General features: G+C 46.5%; 1 protein-coding gene across 2 annotated transcripts in view; it reads left to right on the top strand.

Annotated features, from left to right (window-relative positions):
* fto (FTO alpha-ketoglutarate dependent dioxygenase) overlaps positions 1-16,905 on the top strand; it is a 542,258-nt gene extending 525,353 nt beyond the window's left edge. For both annotated transcript variants that reach the window (XM_085991413.1, XM_085991412.1), the window contains one exon: positions 16,776-16,905. In XM_085991413.1, the coding sequence (XP_085847539.1) occupies positions 16,776-16,795 (20 nt within the window). In that variant the 3' untranslated portion in view covers positions 16,796-16,905. The remainder of the gene's footprint in view (positions 1-16,775) is intronic.
* The last annotated feature ends 2,280 nt before the right edge of the window (positions 16,906-19,185 follow it).

Raw genomic sequence — 19,185 nt, 5'->3', positions numbered from 1 at the left:
ATAAGGGCGGTGAACTCGACCACGGCCAGGGGAAAGGAGCCGGACAGAAGTCGGGGCCAGAGGCGCTGAGACTGGGGCAGCGTAGGGCACGGCAGCCGCGGTGCAGGGAACACAGCCGGTGTGAGAGACCGGACTACAAGTGGGAACGCAGCGGGTGAAAGGCCGGGCACCTACCGAGGCCGCGAGACGCTGTGACCGGGATCATAAGGCGCGGAGGCAATAAATAAATAAATAAACCGCGAGGGACTCGGCCGCAGCCGGGGGAGGAAAGGACCGGACTGCGGGAGGTCTGGGAGAGCCGAGCGAGCGGGAGAGACGGAGCCCGAGAGAGAGAGCGAGCGAGACCGTGCCGGCGAGCGGGAGAGACAGAGCCCGAGCGAGGGGGGAGCGGGGCCGAGCGAGGTTCCGGCCAGCGGCTTACAGCGGCTGCCGTGAAGGACCGGGAGCTGGAGCTGTCCGACGCCAACTGGTTGTCCCCAGCGCCGGTTGCCCCTGCCGAAAAAGGGAACGCGATCGGCTGTTCTCGCGCGCGCTTCAGAATAAACTGAAGCCGGCGCGCAGGCTGCAAACCCCGTAAACCAGCGGTCGTCGCCCGAGGACAAAACTTACCCCTCCCACCAGAGGAAGAAACGTGGGAAGCCGCCAGTTAGGCGGGGAAGAAGACAAGCGCGAAACCGCCATCTTGGAAGTGGGCGGGGAAGAAGATCAGCGCGGGAAACCGCCATTTTAGAAAACAAAAGTTAAAGGAAAACTTCGTTGTTGTTTCTTAGAAAGATTGTGAAGATGCCTAAGCGTGGTAACATCAACGATTTCGATTCCGAGGTAGAAGATTGGGCCACGTATGTAGAACGCATCGAGATATATTGTGAGGCCAATAAAATAGAAGATGATGATAAAGCTATAACCTTACTAAACTCAATGGGGGCGAAGACATACGGGCTATTGAAGCATCTTCTATCACCGGCTAAACCGGCGGATCAAACGTTCGCTAATATTGTTGCTGTCCTGAAGGATCATTTGAACCCCACACCACTGATGTTGGCGGAACGATTCAAATTTTATGCGAGAACGCAACGGAAAGAGGAAAGCAACGCGGAATATTTGGTTGAACTATGTAGACTAGCGAAATACTGTCAGTTTGGGGAAAATCTGACAGAGGCATTGAGAGACAAGTTCGTGTGCGGGTTGTCGAAGGAAGGAACACAAAAGCGACTGCTTGAAGAGAACGATCTTACACTTGATAAGGCTGTCCTTATTGCAGCATCGCACGAAGCCGCAGCGAGAGGCACGGCGGAAATGCAGCTGAAGGCAGCGGTACTCAGCGTGGATCAAATGACTTCGGGTACAACGAAATGTTATCGTTGTGGGAAGACAACACACGACCAGAACCAATGCTGGTTTAAAAACCAGGAATGTAGAAAATGTGGCAAGATTGGTCACATAGTTAAAGTATGCCGGTCAGGAAAGAAGACCAGCAACAAAAAAAAGCCACCGCAGGAAAAGCACAGCAAGGTACACAAGGTGACTGAGAAGAGTTCAGATGAACAGAATTCGGATTCAGACTCCAACAGCCAAGAACTGGATAGTCTGAGAATTCACAATGCGAGTAAGGAAGTTGACCTACAAATTATCTGGGTCACACTCAAAATAGCCGGAGTCCAAGTGAAAATGGAATTGGACACAGGATCAGCCCTAACAGTCATAAACCGAAAGGACTACAAGAGGCTATTCTCACATATTCCCTTGAGAGATACCAAGATTGTATTGCAGACATACACGGGGCGAAGAGTATACCCCATCGGAAAGATAAAAGTCAAGGTGAGAGACAAGGGCAAAGAACACCAAGGAATGGACTTATATGTACTGCCTGAGGGGGGTCCACCACTTCTGGGACGGGAGTGGATCAGGAAAATAAATATGGACTGGCACTTCCTAAAAACCATAAAGAGTGAGAACTCGGTGAAGATAATCAGCCCAGACTCTGGAACTGATGATGGTAAGACCAACCCATGTGCAAAAGACAAGGCTAAAATGGACTTGCAGACTAATGTTGGAAAAACGAAGGAGTGCATAAATGCTTATGCTTTAGAGGAGAACAAAGTTTCAGAACAGAATTCCACTGAGCAACAACAACATAGTTTGACAGAGAATTCTGAGTCTGTCCAGCCTACAGACATGCACACTTCTGAGGGACACCGGGCTCGAACTCAACTCCAATTCAAACTACAACAACAATTAGAACAAATGATTCGCCGTCTTGAGCAAGAGATGAATGCAATGAAAAAGTTCTTTGATACAGAGTGGGAGAATCTGGAAAGACAACAGAAGCAGCTGATGGAGAAAATGGAGCAGGAGCACACAAACCGTCTGCGCGAGGAGGCCAAACGAATCAAAGCTGATTCGGGTTCTGAAGGGGCGTGCCCTAATCTGGTGGAGCAAGATGTTCAGCAACTGAAGGCGCTTGTTAGCAGGTTGCAGGCAGAAAAGGCTGATTTGGTTGCCATGAATTCCGAGCTCCTACTGAAGTTGGGTGCAGCACCACCGAACGATTCATTTGTTGAAATTCGAATGGTGGAGGCTGCAGATGATGGAGAATTAGAAGCAGCAAAGGGACCCCAGTGCAAGGTTACCAACAGCCCTGTAGCCTATCCGTCAAAAACACAGGATGACGATACTGGGAAACGTCTGATGTCAGAAGGGTTAACGGTCAGTCAACTCCTTCATATGCTGAGGGACAAGACTCTGAAATGGGAAAAACTTGAACACGAGCTTCAATCTTCAAAGGAAAGGGTTTCGGAGCTCTCAAAAGTTATTGAAATAGCTGAGGTGACAACACAGACTGAGAAGACTGCAGCAGAGCAGCCCGTGGATGCCAAAAGTACGCTGACTCACGTCAATGTAGAACAACAGAAGGCTGAAACAGCTGCTCCAGTAGAGGGATTGAATAGTCCGATCAATCAATCTCCGAATGAAGTTGAAGTATTGAAATCACAAATGAGGTCATTAGTAAAAGACTTGCAGAAAGCACAGAAAAAGCTGGATGAAGCTGAACACATGAAGAAGTCTCTTCAGGAAAAATGTCTGGATTTGGAACAAAAGCTGGCTAACATCCAGCTGGGTATGGAGGAAATAGAAGACCCTCTCGCTGGCCTAGCTCAGGACGACACCGAATATTACCATGACCTGTTGGACGACACCGAATATTACGATGACCTGTTCTGCCCAGCTTGTGATGAAAACTCCCAAAGTGCAGAAACCATGAAGAATCACAAAAAGTCTAAGGAACACCGGGAGATGGTGGCGCTACTACGGAAAAAGGAGGAAGAGAAGGAGGAAATGTGCATGCAGCTGGCAGCTGACAGTGGAGCCCAGAGAGTCACCAAGAAGCAGAAAAGGAAAAGTCGAAGCAGAAGATGACCATCTGAACCATTATCACCTGCCAGATCACACACGCGGTCCCTCCGAACAGAGCCAAATCAGTTCGGAAGTAGAAAAACTTTCCAAGGTACTCAAGCTTTTAGAAGTCAGCAATGCTGGTTCAGAAGTGACGGAAGTTCAAGCTGTTAAGTCCATTGAAAGACTATTGGATGAGTCACTCCAGCAACGTGAACCGACTACACCACAGGGAACTGTTACAACACCGAGGCGTTGTCCGGACCGAGTCAGGAAGCACAGGAGACGCCTCCACAGAGACTGAATCTGTGAACTGTTTCCGCAGAGACTGAATCTGTGAACTGTTTTCCCGCAGAGACTGAATCTGTGAACTGTTTTCCGCAGAGACTACATCTGTGAACTGTTTTACATGAAGTTGGATATATGTTATGTTTAATGGGGAATAAGTATGTTGTAAGCTAAAAAGGGAGGATTGTTGTGTATGTAACCGTTCTACCTTTAAGAGAACTATTGTATGTAACCGTCCACCTTTAAGAGAACTATTTTAGGTGTTGCACTACTTTATTTTGGCTGCTGTATACTGTAATACCGGTGGTGACCACACCGGTATATAAGTGCTGTGTAATGAGTGATTGGGCAGATTCGCCCTGACCTTCGAATAGTAAAGTCCTGTTAAAGTTTACTCTTGTAGTCTGTGTATTAATTCGCTATACAACACACAGACTTTACAACACTGACCTGAGGAACTCCTGCAGCGATGTCCTGAGGCTGTGATGATTGACCTTCAACCACCACAACCATCTTCCTTTGTGCTAGGTATGACTCCAGCCAGTGGAGAGTTTTCCCCCCGATTCCCATTGACTTCAGCTTTACTAGGGCTCCTTGATGCCACACTCAGTCAAATGCTGCCTTGATGTCAAGGGCATTCACTCTCACCTCACCTCTGGAATTCAGTTCCATTGTCAATGTTTGGACCAAGGCTGTAATGCGGTCGGGAGCCGCCCAAACTGGGCATCAGTGAGCAGGTTATTGGTGAGTAAGTGCCGCTTGATAGCACTGTTGATGACACTTTCCATCACTTTGCTGATGATTGAGAGTAGACAGATGGGGCAGTAATGGGCCAGGTTGGATTGTCCTGTTTTTTGTGAACTGGACATACCTAGGCAGTTTTCCACATTGTCTGATAGATGCCAGTGTTGTAGCTGTACTGGAACAGCTTGGCTAGAGGCACGGCTAGTTCTGGAGCAGAAGTCTTCAGCACGATAGCCAGGATGTTGTTGGGGCCTATAGCCTTTGCTGTATCCAGTGCGCTCAGCCATTTCTCGAAATCACGTGGAGTGAATCGAATTGGCTGAAGACTGGCTTCTGTGATGGTGGGGACCTCAGGAGTAGGCTGATATGGGTCATCCACTCAGCACTTCTGGTTGAAGATGGTTGCAAATGCTTCAGCCTTATCTTTTGCACTCACATGCTGGGCTCCACTATCATTGAGGATGGGGATATTCATGGAGCCTCCTCCTCCCATTAGTTGTTTAATGGTCCACCACCATTCACGACTGGATGTGGCAGGACTGCAGAGCTTTGACCTGATCCGTTGATTGTGGGATCGCTTAGCCCTGTCTATAGCATGCTGCTTCTGCTTTTTAGCATGCATGTAGTCCTGTGTTGCAGCTTCCCCAGGTTGGCACCTCATTTTTAGGTACACCTGGTGCTGCTCCTGGCATGCTCTTCTACACTCCTTATTGAACCAGGTTGGTCCCCTGGCTTGATGGTAATGGTAGAGTGAGGGATATGCCAGGCTATAAGGTTACAGATTGTGGTGGAATACAATTCTGCTGCTGCTGATGGCCCACAGCGCCTCATGGATGCCCAGCTTTGAGGTGCTAGATTTGTTCTGAATCTGTCCCAGTTAGCACAGTGGTAGTTCCACACAACACGATGGAGGGTACCCTCAGTGTGAAGCCGGGACTTCGTCTCCACAATGACTGTACGGTGGTTACTGCTACCCATACTGTCATGGACAGATGCATCTGTGACAGGTAGATTGGTGAGGACGAGGTCAAGTACGTTTTTCCCTCGTGTTGGTTATCTCACCACCTGTCGCAGGCCCAGACTGGCAGCTATATCCTTCAGGACTCAGCCAGCTCGGTCAGTAGTGGTGCTACTAAGCCACTCTTGGTGATGGACATTGAAGTCCCCCACCCAGAGTACATTCTGTGCCCTTGCTACTCTCAGTGCTTCTTCCAAGTGGTGTTCAACATGGAGGAGTGCTGATTCATCAGCTGAGGGAGGGCGGTAGGTGGTAATCAGCAGGAGGTTTCCTTGTCCATGTTTGACCTGAAGCCATGAGACTTCATGGGGTCCGGAGTCAATGTTGAGGACTCCCAAGGCCACTCCTTCCTGACTGTATACCACAGCTTAGTGAGATAAAAACACCAAATGATATAGTGCCAGACTATACAGACTAGAAGGTCCCAGGTTCTTTCCCCACCCTGTACTTAGTGATTGCAACTACAGAGCAGTTGGGGTACTGCAGTTGGCCTAGCTCTTGGGGTTAGAGAGGGGAAGATCAGCAAGAGTCCGATCTATGATCACTACCCACTGCCTTGTAAAGGACAGTGCATGTTTGTCACTATTGGCTAATGACAGAATCAAGTTTGCCTAGGATGCCCTCCATGGTTGACTAAGCTTGTGAATCTGATCTTCTAGACTCACACTGGAAGAATAGCCAGGTGCGTGAGGTACTTCTAGCACCTGTAGAATAGTACCTCAACAAAAGTTAGTACCTTCAAAAAAAAAAGGAGTGGAGTTCAGTGATTCCCTATACTCTGCATTGTTTTTTTCTTTCCAGAATATTTCTGTGGAGCAAACAACAACTTGCATTTATGTAGCGCCTTTAACATAGTAAAACGTCCTAAGGCACTTCATAGGAGCGTTAGCAAACAAAATTTGACACCAAGCCACATAAGGAGAAATTAAAACAGATGACCAAAAGCTTGGTCAAAGAGGTAGGTTTTAAGGAGCATTTTAAAGGAAGAAAGAGAGATAGAGAGGTTTAGGCAGGGAATTCCAGCGCTTAGGGCCTTGGCAGCTGAAGGCACGGCCACCAATGGTTGAGTGATTAAAATCAAGGATGCTCAAGAGGCCAGAATTAGAGGAGCGCTGATATCTCGGGGAAGTAGGGGGTTGTGGGACTGGAGAAGAATACAGAGATAGGGAGGGGTGAGGCCATGGAGGGATTTGCAAACAGGATGAGAATTTTAAGACCAAGGCGTTGCTTAACTGGGAGCTAATGTAGGTCAGCGAGTACAGGGGTGATGGGTGAATGAGACAGTGCGAGTTAGGACATGGGCAGCAGAGTTTTGGATGACCTCAAGTTTATGTAGGGTAAAACATGGGAGGCCAGCCAGGAGTATGTTGGAATAGTCAAGTCTAGAGATAACAAAGGCATGGATGAGGGTTTCAGCAGCAGATGAGCTGAGGCAGAGGCGGAGTCGGGTAATGCTACGGAGGTGGAAATAAGCGGTCCTTGTTATGGTGCAGATATATGGTCGGAAGCTCATTTCAGGGTCAAATATGACACCAAGGTTGTAAACAGTCTGGTTCAGCCTCAGACAGATGCTAGGAAGAGGGATGGAGTCGGTGGCTAGGGAACAAAGTTTGTGGTGGGGACCGAAGACAATGGCTTCGGTCTTCCCAATATTTAGTTGGAAGAAGTTTCTGCTCATCCAGTACTGGATGCAGTCTGACATTTTAGAGACAGTGGAGGGGTCGAGAGAAGTGGTGGTGATGTAGAACTGGGTGTCATCAGTGTACATGTGGAAACTCCATCCTGCTGTAGAAATCGACTTTGCCCTAATGGGGCCTATTAAGCCCGCCCTGTGCATTACCCGGCCCTAGTAAATGGTGCGGGTCTGATGACATCATGATGCGTTTTCAGCCAGGATGTTTAAAGGAGCCACGGTCGCACTGCATTTGAAGGTTCATCTAGGAGTGTGCTGGCAGCAAACTGGAGGTTTCATTGCTCAAAACAGTTGGAGAGATGGCTACACTAAGGCAGAGGGCTGCACCCAGGTTCTCCGATGCTTGTGGAGGGAGTCAGAGCATGAAGAGAGGTCCTCTTCCCTTCCAGTGGGCGGAGTAGACCAGCCCAGGAGTCAAAAAGAGCCTGGCTCCAAATTGCAGAGGAGGTCAACAGCAGGGATGTGTTCAGGCTGCAGTGCCGGAAGCGTTTCAGTGATCTCATTAGATCTGGCAAGGTGAGTGCAACGCCACTCTCTACTTCATCCTGCTGTGCCTCTCATCACATCCCCATCATTCTGCCTTCCCAACCCTACTCCTACACATCCTTACTCGCACCAATTTACCTTGCACATTCACCCAACCCCCTCTCTCTATCTACATTATTGCATCCCCATCTTACTAGCCACCCCTCACATTCAGCCTCATCCTAATGCAATCATACCAACTAACACCACATAAGGAGGCCACTTGGCATTGCGACCCCAATCCATCATAGTCTCCCTCTAAAGATCTAATCCATCCATTCCTTACACTCATTCCACCACTTTCACTCAACCTTCTCTTCTTTCCCTCCTTGCAGGAGAAGAGAGCCCACACTATGAGGGAGAGAACTGGAGGTGAGCTTCAATCATTTGCCACCCACACAACAGCAGAGGAGACTGTGTTTGATGTATCGGGAGTGGTTGAGCAGCTGGAGGTGGGAGATGGAGAGAGGAGGCCATCTCAGCAACCTGGTGACAGAATTACATATCATACAGCTACATGGCATACATCATATGGGGTCACTCATGGGGACTGATGTCATCATGTGCATAATGGTATCTGTACCCATTCTTCATATGACATAGCTAAATCATCTCTTTACACTCCCACAGGTTCATCAAGAGCCCCCCCCCCCCCACTGTCCAGGAGGAGAAGAGGAAGACGACTCCTCAGAGGAGCCTTCAGCCTCTGAGGGCGCAGCGTAACCAGACATGAACGCACCCAGTATCAGCGCAGAGACACACACCTCGGTGGGTCCCACGCAAGATAGAGTAGTGTTGTTACCGGGTCCGTCACAAGTGAGCAAGAGCAGATAGTGGAGGCAGGGACAGCAGTGGAGAGTCCTCGCTGGAGGGCACAGGAACTCCAAGCTCTACTCAGCTGCATGCAGACGCTGAGCCTCGGGAGCCATCCAGAAAGAGGGCGATCCTGGAGGTGCAGGAAGAAGTGCAGGAGGCTCTGTTAGGTTTTGCGACCACGATGTCCACAAATGTTCAGAGAATGGAGGAGTCCATCTCCAACATGAGCACCACCGTGTCGCAGGCAATGGCGACTGTAGGCGCTCCCATGGATAGGATGGCCATCTGCATGGAGCAGCTAATGCGCCACTCACAAGAGCACATGGTCTCTATGGAGACTAGATGGCTGTCTATGGAGGATAGATGGCAGAGGCTCATAGACCTCCTCTCTAGGAAGGATGTCAGCATAGACGTGGGTCCTCATGGCCCCACTGATGTGCATCAAGATCTCCAGCTCCTTGCTAGCAGGGAAGTGCGGGTGGCCCATGAGAGGGGAGAGGGAAGTGTGGGCTCCTCTCAAAGCGCTTACACTTCCCCCCCGTTGCCACTCCCTCAGTCAGAGCCCCAGATGCCTTCTCGGATCCCGATGGCTGAGTTTGCCCCTGCACAGTCGCAGGAGGAGCAGACTTTGGCTCCAAAACCCAGAGGACGTCCGCCAAGAGTGTCTAAGCAGTCGCAGCAGGGAAGTGAGCAGGCTGCCTCTACCTCTGATAAAAATCTTTATTTTTACCACTTTCCTGTCTTGGACACATTTGTGTGCACCTTTGGGAGTGGCTTAGTGAGTTGCAGTGCATAGTCAGACATAACGGTACTGTACCTCCAGCAATGGTGGTCAGTGTGAAAGGAATGGCTTGGATATTATAGGGATCCTTTATGGTGTTGCTGTGGGGTGGTGCCAACCTGGCGCAGCATGTGGCAGCCATATGGGTGTACTGTGTATAGTTAAGTCAATCTGGACATGGTGAGGACATCCCTGGCCTCCTGGACAGCAATGTGCTCGGGTGCCGCTGGGATGTGGCCCGCAGGTTCCGCCAGCGCCTGCTCCTCGTCTTCCAGCTGATGCTCCTCCACACCTAGAGTATTGTGTACAGCTTTGGTTTCCTTACCTAAGGAAGGATATACTTGTCATACAATGAGTGCAATGAAGGTTCGCCAGACTGATTCCTGGGATTGGGGGGATTGTCCTATGAGGAGAGATTGAGTAGATTAGGCCTATATTCTCTAGAGTTTAGAAGAATGAAAGGTGATCTCATTGAAACATACAAAATTCTTACAGGGCTTGACAGGGTAGATGCAGGGAGGATGTTTCCCCTGGCTGGGGAGTCTAGAACCAGGGATCACAGTCTCAGAATAAGGGGTCGGCCATTTAGGACTGAGACGAGGAGAAATGTCTCCACTTAGAGGGTGGTGAATCTTTGGAAATCTCTACCCCAGGCTCAGTCGTTGAGTATATTCAAGACAGGGATCGATAGATTTTTGGATATTAAGGGAATCAAGGGATATGGGGAGAGTGCAGGAAAGTGGAGTTGAGGTCAATGATCAGCCATGATCTTACTGAATGGCGGAGCAGGCTCCAGGGGCTGATTGGCCTACTCCTGCTCCTATTTCTTATGTTCTTATGTTCAATGGCCTACTCCTGCTCCTATTTCTTATGTTCTTATGCTAAACCCCGCTGCTGCGCTGTGTTGTGCAGGGCGCAGCAGACCATGACGATTCTGGAGACCCTGGCTGGTGCGTACTGAAGGGCTCCTCCAGATCTGTCAAGGCATCTGAAGTGCATTTTGAGCATGCCTATTGTTTGCTCTATGACACCTGGTGGAAATGTGGTTTTCATTGTATCTCTCCTGGGCCTCAGTACTTGGCCTCCTCATGAGCCTCGTCTTCAGTGGATAGCTTTTGTCTCCAAGCAGCCAGCCAGAAAGTCTGTTTGGAGGAGCGAAGAGTTGAGGGCGGGTAGACTGGCGAAGGATGAAAGAGTCATGGCAGCTGCCAGGGAATTTGGCGCACACATGCATGATGATTTTCCTATGGTTGCAGACCAGCTGCACATTGAGGGAGTGGAAACCCTTGCAGTTGACAAAGACTCCTGGGTGATGATAGGGTGCCCTGATGGCCACACGTGTACAGTTGATGATGCCCTGCACCTGTGGGAAGCCAGCCTGAGCGGCAAAGCCGAGCGCCCGCTCAGTAACACCGGCTTCATCAGTGGCAAAGTTGATATAATTGGCTGACTTATCAAGGAGGGCATCGGTGACCTGTGATGCATTTGTGGGCGGCCGACTGCAAGATCCCGCAAATGCCTGCTGCAGATCCCAGGAAGGCGCTTGAGGCAAAGAAGTTGAGGGTGCTGGTGACTTTGAGAGCTACTGGTAAGGCGTGTGCACCTGCTCCTCTGGGCTGCAGGTCTTGCTCCAGCAGTGTGCAAATGTCTGCAACGACCTGGCGCGATAGCCTGATCCTCCTTTGGCACTGATGCTTTGTTATGTTGAGGAAGATCATCCTCTGCCTGTATACCCTGTACTGGGGGAATCGCCTCCGGCGCGGTGCAGCCCTGTGCTGATGTCTTGTGGAGCATCAGGTGGTTGAGGAGAAGGTTGGTGTTGTTGGTGCTGCTGGTGTGCCTGGTGCTGCTGGTGTTGGGGCTCATCAAGGCCCGATTCTGAAGACCAAGGTGAGAGAGTATAAATGGCACCCATGCTGATGGAATAGATGACAGGTCAAGTAGAGATCAGAGGAGCAAGATGTCAATGGTGTGATAGGTTGTAACGATGAGGTAAGACTGGATGGCAACTTTGCTGGAAGCACTTGAAGCCTGTAGAAAGCTAAATGTGTGCTAGGAATGCAGTCAGCAACAGCTTCTGCCTGAGGAAAGTGATCAGCTGTGAGGTGGGAGGTTTCATAGTACATTTCATGCTGTCATCTAATCAGCTGGAGCAATGTTCACTCAACTCCCCCCTCAGGCTGACAGACATACTTCCCGAGCTGCGTGAATCCCATGGGCAGCCAGGGAAATTCAAAGGGTAGGCTGAAAAAGGCTCTTAAGGGTCTGACAACTACCTGTTAATGATTTGAATTAGGTCCCCCGCCTCTGCCGGGTGGGTCGCTGCCAGACCAGCAAACGCACCCGAGGGAAAGGCACGTGGGGGCAGGATGACGGTGGATTCCTGACCTGGTGCAACTTTTTTCAAATTTCCCACCAACCCGCCTCCAATCGCGCCTGCCCGGACCCTGCGTTTTCGGATGATGTCGCCAAGGGGCAGCATGTAGATGAGAACTAGGAGGGGGCCAAGGATAGATCCTCGGGAGACACCAGAGGTAAAGATGCGGGAGCAGGAAGAGAAGCCAATGCAGGCGGTTCTATGGCTACAATTAGATAGATAAGAATGGAACCAGGCGACTGTAGTCCCACCCAGCTGGACAACAATGGAGAGACATTGGAAGAGGATGGAGTGGTCAACTGTGTCAAAGGCTGCAGATAAGTCTAGAAGGACAAGAAGGGATAGTTTACCTTTGTCACAGTCACATAGGATGGAATTTGTGACTTTGATAAGAGCCGTTTCGGTACTATGGCATGGGCGGAAACCTGATGGGGGGGATTCAAACATGGAGTTCCGGAAAAGATGGGCACAGATTTGGGAGGCAACAACACGTTCATGGATTTTGGAAAGGAAAGGGAGGTTGGAGATCGGGAGGTTGGAGATGGGGCGGTGGTTTACAAGGATGGAGGGGTCAAGGGTTGTTTTTTTGAGGAGACGGGTGATGACGGCAAATTTGAAGGAGACGGGGACAGTACCTGAGTAGAGAGAATCGTTAACAATATCCGCTAACATGGGAGCCAGAAAATTAAGTTGGGTTGTCAGCAGTTTAGTGGGAATAGGGTCAAGTGGGTCTCATGGACAAGATGAGCTCGGAGAGGACATATGGGGAGATCGGAGAGAAATTGAAGAAAGATGCAAGTTCAGGCCTAGGGCAAGGAGGAACCTTAGAGGAAGTTTGACCCAGTGCTTTGTGTGGTCCAGCCAGATCTGGCAGTGAATGGCTAAACCAGTTGTCCACCATATCCGTTCAAGTCTGCGTCCTTTGGACTTAAGGAAGCAGAGATGAGGGCCATACCAGGGGGACCGGCCGGGGTGAGAGAGAGTAATTGTTTTAATGGGGACTAGGGCTAGGGCCTCAAAGGTGGTGGTGAGGGTATGGTTCAGCAGATTGGTAGCTGCAGAAATGTTGTGGTGAATGGAAGGCCAAAGGCTGGACAGTTGAGACTTTGAAAGTGCAGTTGTAAGTGAGTTGGAATAGAGTTTTTTCCCCAGGGACAGACACAGAAGGAAGTAGGGTTGTGAGGGAAGGGGGATGTGGGTGGAGAGCGATACAAGGAAGTGGTCAGAGATGGCCTTATCTGTGATTGAAACGATGGGAGTAGCGAGGCCACATGCGATGGCAAGGTCAAGGGGGCAGCCGTGAATATGTGTTGGGGAGTTTACATGGAGGGCGAGATTAAGGGAGGATAGGAGGGCAGTGAACTCGGAGGAGAGAGAGCATGATGAATTGAGATAGAGGTTGAAATCACCAATGAGAAGTCACTCGTTGCGAAGGCTGAGGGAGGAAAGCAGAGAAGCTATCTCGCTGAGAAAATTTTTATAGTACTTTGGGGGGCGATAGAGAATGAGGATTTTAAATGACAGGTGAGAGGGGTGGAACAAGGTGAGATGCTCAAAAGAGGAGAAAGTGTCAGAGGAGTAGGGGGACAGACCAAGGTGTGATTTGGTGATAAGAGCCACACTGCCACCGCTATGGTCTGGGCAGGGCAATGGTGGAAGGTATAAACAGGGGAATTCTGGGTTCTAACCAGTGACATCAATTTGATGCCAGAATCAGTTAACTGTGAAGCCCAAATGGATGTTTTGATATTTTTTGTTAGAGAACAATCTTATCCCATTTATTTATTCGTGGCACCAATATTTTAGCGACAGATTCAGTGAAGACAACAATAGAGGAGCTTGTCTGATAGGTAGACACTGATACATATACATTTTTTGGAGACCACCTTGAGTTAATATTACAGTAACTCTGAACTCACAATGGGATAAAACCAACCCTTGAAACGTCCATTTTCATTCCAGTATGAATTTGGGAATGAGTAGTCTATGATGCTATAAACTAATAAAAATGTGGGAACAGTGATACTTAAAAGAAGGGTTTGAAAATAGCACAGAATCATCCAGCTTCTGATCCAGTGCCTCACCTCCACTCAGCATTTAACCATTTTTCATTCTCTATCCCCCCAATGAACTTGGAAACTCTGATATGATATCGAAACAAAAATGTTTAAATAATTTGTCATAATATTTTCTGGTTGAATTGGTGCAGTAATGACCTTTGACCTCTAGATATCCTTAGTAGACTTTGTTATGATGTAGCACTTAGTAAATGTGCTGGTGGCAGCTTGCAGCAGAACATCAATAACTGCATCAGCCTTTTTTTAAATTATATTGACAGGCTGTCCAGTTTGAATGAGTTGGATTCTTCATGTTGTGTCCAATTCCTCCCCCAATCAGACTGAGACATGTACCAAATGGTGGGAGGGGGGAATTGTATAGAATAAACCTGTTAATGATTGCTGTTGAGTAACGATTGTCTAGCCAGTTAACTACTGATGTTTGAAGTACCTTCTCAATACCACAGATACATTATCCACAGAAGATGGTTCCTATAATAAAGTGATATCATCAATGTACATAAATACCTTTGAATGGCTTTTGTAATTGCTGTTCCCGTGCTCATTGAATAACTGCTCTACTTTAAGTGCATAATGGGACTTAATTTCCTAAGCATTGCTCTTTATATAAAAAAAGATCTTGCCTGATAGTGGTTCCACACTGCTTGTTTAATTCTGCAGCTATTCTCCGGACTTTTATTCAAAGCGTCTAGAAGTGTCTCATTAGTTATGTTGAACTTCAGATGTTTTGGTGAATTACATTGCCACAAACTAATTTGAGAATTTCTGTCATATACCATCATCTGGTGCCTGATTTTGATTATTTTTTTAACATAAAATTATTAGCATTTAAAAAAAATAACATTCCTCAATGTTACAGTTTGTAAATGCCACTCGGTGCATTGCCACACAGCTAATTCCAAAATGACCTGGATTGGAGTAGCTTTACTGGGCCATGACCATATACATGCTACTGGATTATTAATGTGTTTCTATCAGTAAACCGGAAATACCAAACTCATCATTGGAAACTGTCATGAGCAGAAATCTATTTTAAGTCGATGTTTACATGTTTCACACCACAGCATGAATCAACTACCTGTATCACTGAACAGGCAGTGAGTGCATGAAAATAATGAAGCTTTTTTATTACTCTAATTTTTTGCAACTGTTTGTGTCAAGATATTCTCTTTATCGCTGATTTTTTTTTAAAGTACTGAAAATTAAGATTTCATTTTACCACCATCAGCCTTTTTTCAGTATTTAACAGACTGGAAAGCTTTTATACTTTGGCCATTCTTGAACACTGGATATGTTTCCTGATGACAGTTTGCATTCATGATTTCAGGTTTATTTATTTTGCTTTTGTTTCGGTGTTTGCATTAGTATTAGAGGAACAAAGTGCAAATAGGCAAAGGTAACTGAAATACCTGTGCTGTGCACATCCCGGGCACTTACGTCAAATATTCTAGGGGTCATCAAGTACAATTTTATAGAAAGGCAAAATACTGCAGATGTTGGAAATCTGAAATAAAATCAGAAAATGCTGAAAATATTCAGCAGGTCGGGCAGCATCTGTGGAGAGAGAAACAGGTGATGTTTCAGGTCGCGGACCTTTCATCAGAACTAGAAAATGTTACAGATGTAACCGATTTTAAGCAAGTACAAAGGGAGGGAAGGGGCAGGAAAGAACAAAAGGGAAGGTCTGTGATAGGGTGGAAGGCAGGAGCGATTAAATGACAAAACATCTGTAACATTTTCCAGCTCTGACGAAGGGTCAACGGCCTGAAACGTTAACTCTGTCTCTCTCTCCACAGTTGCTGCCTGGCCTGCTGAGTACTTCCAGCATTTTCTGTTTATATTAAAGGGATAATGGTGCAAGGCAAAATGGGTGGTAATGGGACAAGTAAAGAAACAAAAGATGGGTCTAGAGGAGCTGTAAATGGCAACAGCAGAATCATTACCAGAACCTGCTATCTGGAAAAAAATGGGAGAAGTGGGTTTCATCTGAAATTGTTGAACTCGATGTTGAGTCTGGAAGGTTGCAAAGTGCCTAATCGAAAGATGAGATGCTGTTCCTCGAGCTTCCGTTATTAAATACGATTTTATTTTTGAATTGTGTTTGTTGGAGATTGTAACAGAAGGAGATTAAGATAAATAAATGGTTGGGCAGGGTGTTAGGCATAGTTCCAGTACATTTCAGTACAGTTAATGTTGAGTCATTGTCCTGATCCAGACGTCAAAGGGATGACAATTATTTATAATACAAAAAGCAGTTCAGAGTACTTACACATTGTGATATGCTGTAACTCAAAACCCTGAACTAGGCCATAAGTCCATCTTGTATGCGATTGTAGCTACTTTGTGGGCTGAGGACACCCCTATTTTACTGATAGTTTCAAAAGAAATGAATTGAGTAGATCAAATTTTGATAAAGAATTCCTGCTCAAGATGTAATTATTGAGAACACAAAAGCAAAATACTGCAGATGTTGGAAATCTGAAATAAAAGCAGAAAATGCTGGAAATACTCAGCTGGTCAGGCAGCATCTGTTGAGAGAGAAATAGAGTTAACGTTTCAGGTCAGTGACCGTTCATCAGAAATATGTAATTAATGAGTATTGTTTTGTAATTTCTATGTGTCTCATATAAATGTACCTCAAGTAAAGATGTTGGGCGAGTCCCTTGTGTGCTATGCCAAGGGAATGCTTCAATAAGGCATGGTTAATATAGCCTGTATGAATATTTTTGTAATGGGACATTGCATCTGTTCAAATGGGAATTGAAGGAAAAAATAGTCTGTGAAGCACCTTGACACATTTTTTTCTACTTTAAGGTGCTATATAAATGCAAGTTGTTGTTGTTTGGGCATTGCAATTCCAATGACCTGGTGAAAAATGATGAGAACCACTCAATTAAAAGTCTGCAGTTTGGGACAGCTGTAGAAGATATATAGCTGTGTTCCTCTGCTGCCACATTCCTTCCAGTCTTCTGAGGTCATTTCTAAACTGCATGCTTTTAGCATGGATGAGGTATGACTAGCTATGAATTATTTATAATTACATGTTTTTGGATTTGTTACAGATGGAGACGGTAGGAGCTGACTTCCAAATCTATTTCCAACTCCTCGGCTGAGATAATCCAGTCTAACCGGACTTCAGCTTTCTGCTTCAGATCAACATTGTCACTGTAATAAAAGTTTGATTTAAAGAGATGACTTGTCTATTTGGTTATTGGTTAAGAATAGCTCTACAAAAGTAGGAATTAGGTGAACTGTGCATTTGTTTTATCCTGAACCAAATGATTCATCTGTATATACAGAGAGAAATGTAGATGGATTGATTCCTGAATTTGGTTAACTAAGCGTAGTTGCTTACCCTCCATGAATCCAAGAACCTGTTAATGCCTTTCTGGGCCATGAGTGAAAGGCAGAGTCCGAACTCCCTGAAGTAAGTGCTGTGTGGATTTAAATGAGGTAAGAGCCAGCTGGGGCCGATGTGTTAGTTGTAGTAATTGTACATTTCAGAGGATGAAGTTAATTATGGGGTGGGATTCAATGGCCAGAAATGCCTCTGCATCGAAAATGGGCACAATCAACGGGGAAGGGAGCACAAGACAGTTTTTCTGGTAAGAAAGCACATTGCCAAATCTCAGGTATGCCTCCTAGAAACATGATGTTGATTAACTGGAGTCCTGCCCAATCCCTGGATAGGAAGTGGATGTGAAGATGCAGTTCTTTGACTGAATTTCAGGAAGGAATGCAGCTAATGAAGCAAAATATATATAGCACAACAAAATCTGACTAGCAATACAAGGAGTAGATTTCCTCTGTGCACTGGGTAGCAAAATTCTAAACATGTTTATCGGGAATGAACTTACGACTAAGGTCAGAACATGTGGAGTCAGGGGACAAATAGCAGAATGGATAGCAAGCTGGCTACAAAACGGAAAGCAAAGAGTCGGGGTTAAAGGTAGTTATTCGGATTGGCAAATGGTGGGGAGTGGTGTTCTGCAAGGATCAGTACTGGGACCACTGTTCACCATTTACATAAATGATTTGAACTGAGGAATCAGAAGTACAATTTCAAATTTGCAGATGACACCAAATTGGGTAGTGTAAATACAGAGGAGAACTGCGACAAAATACAGGAAGACATTAATAAACTTGCAGAATGGGTGTGTAATTGGCAAATTAACTTCTATATAGATAAGCGCGAGGTAATACATTTTAGTAGGAAGAATAAGGAGGCCACATACTCCTTGGAAAATAAGTGTCTAAATGAGATAGAGGCACAGAGGGATCTGGGGGTACAGATACACAGATCACTAAAAGTAGTAACGCAGGTTAATAAGGCCATAAAAAAGCAAACAAAGCACTGGGGTTCATTTCTAGAGGGATAGAATTGAAAAGCACAGAAGTTAAGTTAAACTTGTATAGAACCTTGGTTAGACCACACCTGGAGTACTATGAACGGTTATTTTTTTTATTAGTTCCTGGGATGTGAGCATCGCTGGCAAGCCCAGCATTTATTGCCCATCACTAATTGCCCTTGAGAAGGTGGTGGTGAGCCGCCTTCTTGAACCACTGCAGTCCGTATGCTGAAGGTGCTCCCATAGTGCTTTTACGGAGGGAGTTCCAGGACTTTGACCCAGCAACCAAGTTCTGGTCTCCATGTTGTAAAAAGGATATAGAGGCACTGGAGAAGGTGCAAAAAAGATTCACAAGAATGATACCAGAACTGAGAGGTTATACCGATCAGGAAAGATTGAACAGGCTGGGGCTCTTTTCTCTAGTAGAAGACTGAGGGGTGACCTGATAGAGGTCTTCAAGATTATAAAAGGGCTTGATAGGGTAGACATAGGGAAGATGTTTCCACTTGCAGGCAAGACCAGAACTAGGGGCCTTAAATGTTAGCTAGTGACTAATAAAAATCCAATAGGGAATTCAGGAGAAACTTCTTTACCCAGAGAGTGGTTAGAATGTAGAACTCGCTACCACAGGGAGTAATTGAGGTGAATACCAAATTCAAGGGGAAGCTAGATAAGCACAAGAGGGAGAAAGGAATAGAGGGATATGTTGATGATGGGGTTAGATGAAGAGGGGTGGGAGGAGACTTGTGTGGAGCATAAACACCGCCATGGACCTGTTGGGCCGAATGGCCTGTTTTTGTGCTGTAATTACTTTGTAATACTTTGTGATTTCACCACACCTAGCGCATAGAGGACATCTTCGCCCATAATTGCTAAGGTTAGAACTGTTAAATGTTATTATACAAGTTACAAAACAAAAGGGGTGATTCTGTGTCCCCAGTGAGAGTCACACCCACAGAAAGTTGATTGAAGAACGGGTCAACAATGTTGTAGCCCTGTTTCCAACCATGCTCCCGACTGGAATTGTGGAATTGCCTATATAAAGCCGTCGCATTTTTAATTTAAATGTAATCAAAAAGACAAAAATGGCTGAAGACATGTCAGAAACCTTGTAGAAATTGTG

Source organism: Somniosus microcephalus, chromosome 6, assembly GCF_052327205.1.
Source record: "Somniosus microcephalus isolate GS21.2 chromosome 6, FLI_Smic_1.0, whole genome shotgun sequence".
In the NCBI taxonomy this organism is placed as follows: Eukaryota; Metazoa; Chordata; class Chondrichthyes; order Squaliformes; family Somniosidae; genus Somniosus; species Somniosus microcephalus.
This window is presented reverse-complemented; position numbering and strand designations above follow the sequence as displayed.